Here is an 856-nt window from a genome sequence, read left to right on the forward strand (position 1 = left end):
CCCTTCCTGAAGACCTGCTAAGTTAATCTCAATTAAAGTGTTTTGTGCTTTCATGACAATAAGTCTCCATCACCTGACTAAAGGCAATACAAATACGTTCCTGTGAGAAGACATATCCATCATCTGCCCCTAAGCTGAATTTTTTTCCCCATGACAAGCAGTTCCTGTTACCTGATCCTTTGTCAATCTGTGTCACCCGAATCTAATGAGTGAATAGTACCCTTACAAACATTAACAGGTGATGAAAATTAACAACTTAGTGTTCCGCCCACTCGCCTCTGTTCAGCACCTAACCACTCATAGATTACTTTCTTAAATTATCTATATCTAAATACTTCTCTCCCAACTGTGAACTGCATGTTTACAGTATAATTAGAGAATTACTTACCCAATACTAATTTATTGAATCACATATATGAAACCTATATATTCGACTCTAAAATGATGAAATAAGGTAATCTTTACAATAAAATTAAAGAATATGAAAAAGAGAAGCTAAATTAATGGTTTCATACTTACTAAAAGCTTCCTCATATCCTCCTCTGGCTTTTGGGGTTACCATTGATATGAGTGCAGTCAGGTGGTTTAGGGAATGGACTGGGGCCTCCATGCACCTCAAGACGTGAGCAGCTAATTTATCACGGGTTGTACCATGGGAGAGAATAGTCTTTCGGAACTTTACTTCTTGTCTTTTGGAACCTCTCTCTTCATCTGAAAAACAAATGGTTAGAGTTCAGGAAACGATCATTAAATTATTGTTCCAATAATATAAAAATCAAAGCCTAAAATCTGTAGCAAATTTTAAATCTGAAAACAAAGATTAAGTGAACCATATGCTAACAAATAGGTTAGCTAA

At 35.6% G+C, this 856-nt stretch overlaps 1 protein-coding gene across 1 annotated transcript in view; it reads right to left on the bottom strand.

Annotated features, from left to right (window-relative positions):
- LOC119593997 (CCAAT/enhancer-binding protein zeta-like) overlaps nucleotides 1-856 on the bottom strand; it is a gene marked incomplete in the record, with an annotated part of 18,001 nt that overhangs the window by 12,887 nt on the left and 4,258 nt on the right. The window contains 1 exon segment of the mRNA XM_037943024.1: nucleotides 520-711. Coding sequence (XP_037798952.1) covers nucleotides 520-711 — 192 coding nt within the window.

Source organism: Penaeus monodon, chromosome 33 (assembly GCF_015228065.2).
Source record: "Penaeus monodon isolate SGIC_2016 chromosome 33, NSTDA_Pmon_1, whole genome shotgun sequence".
In the NCBI taxonomy this organism is placed as follows: Eukaryota; Metazoa; Arthropoda; class Malacostraca; order Decapoda; family Penaeidae; genus Penaeus; species Penaeus monodon.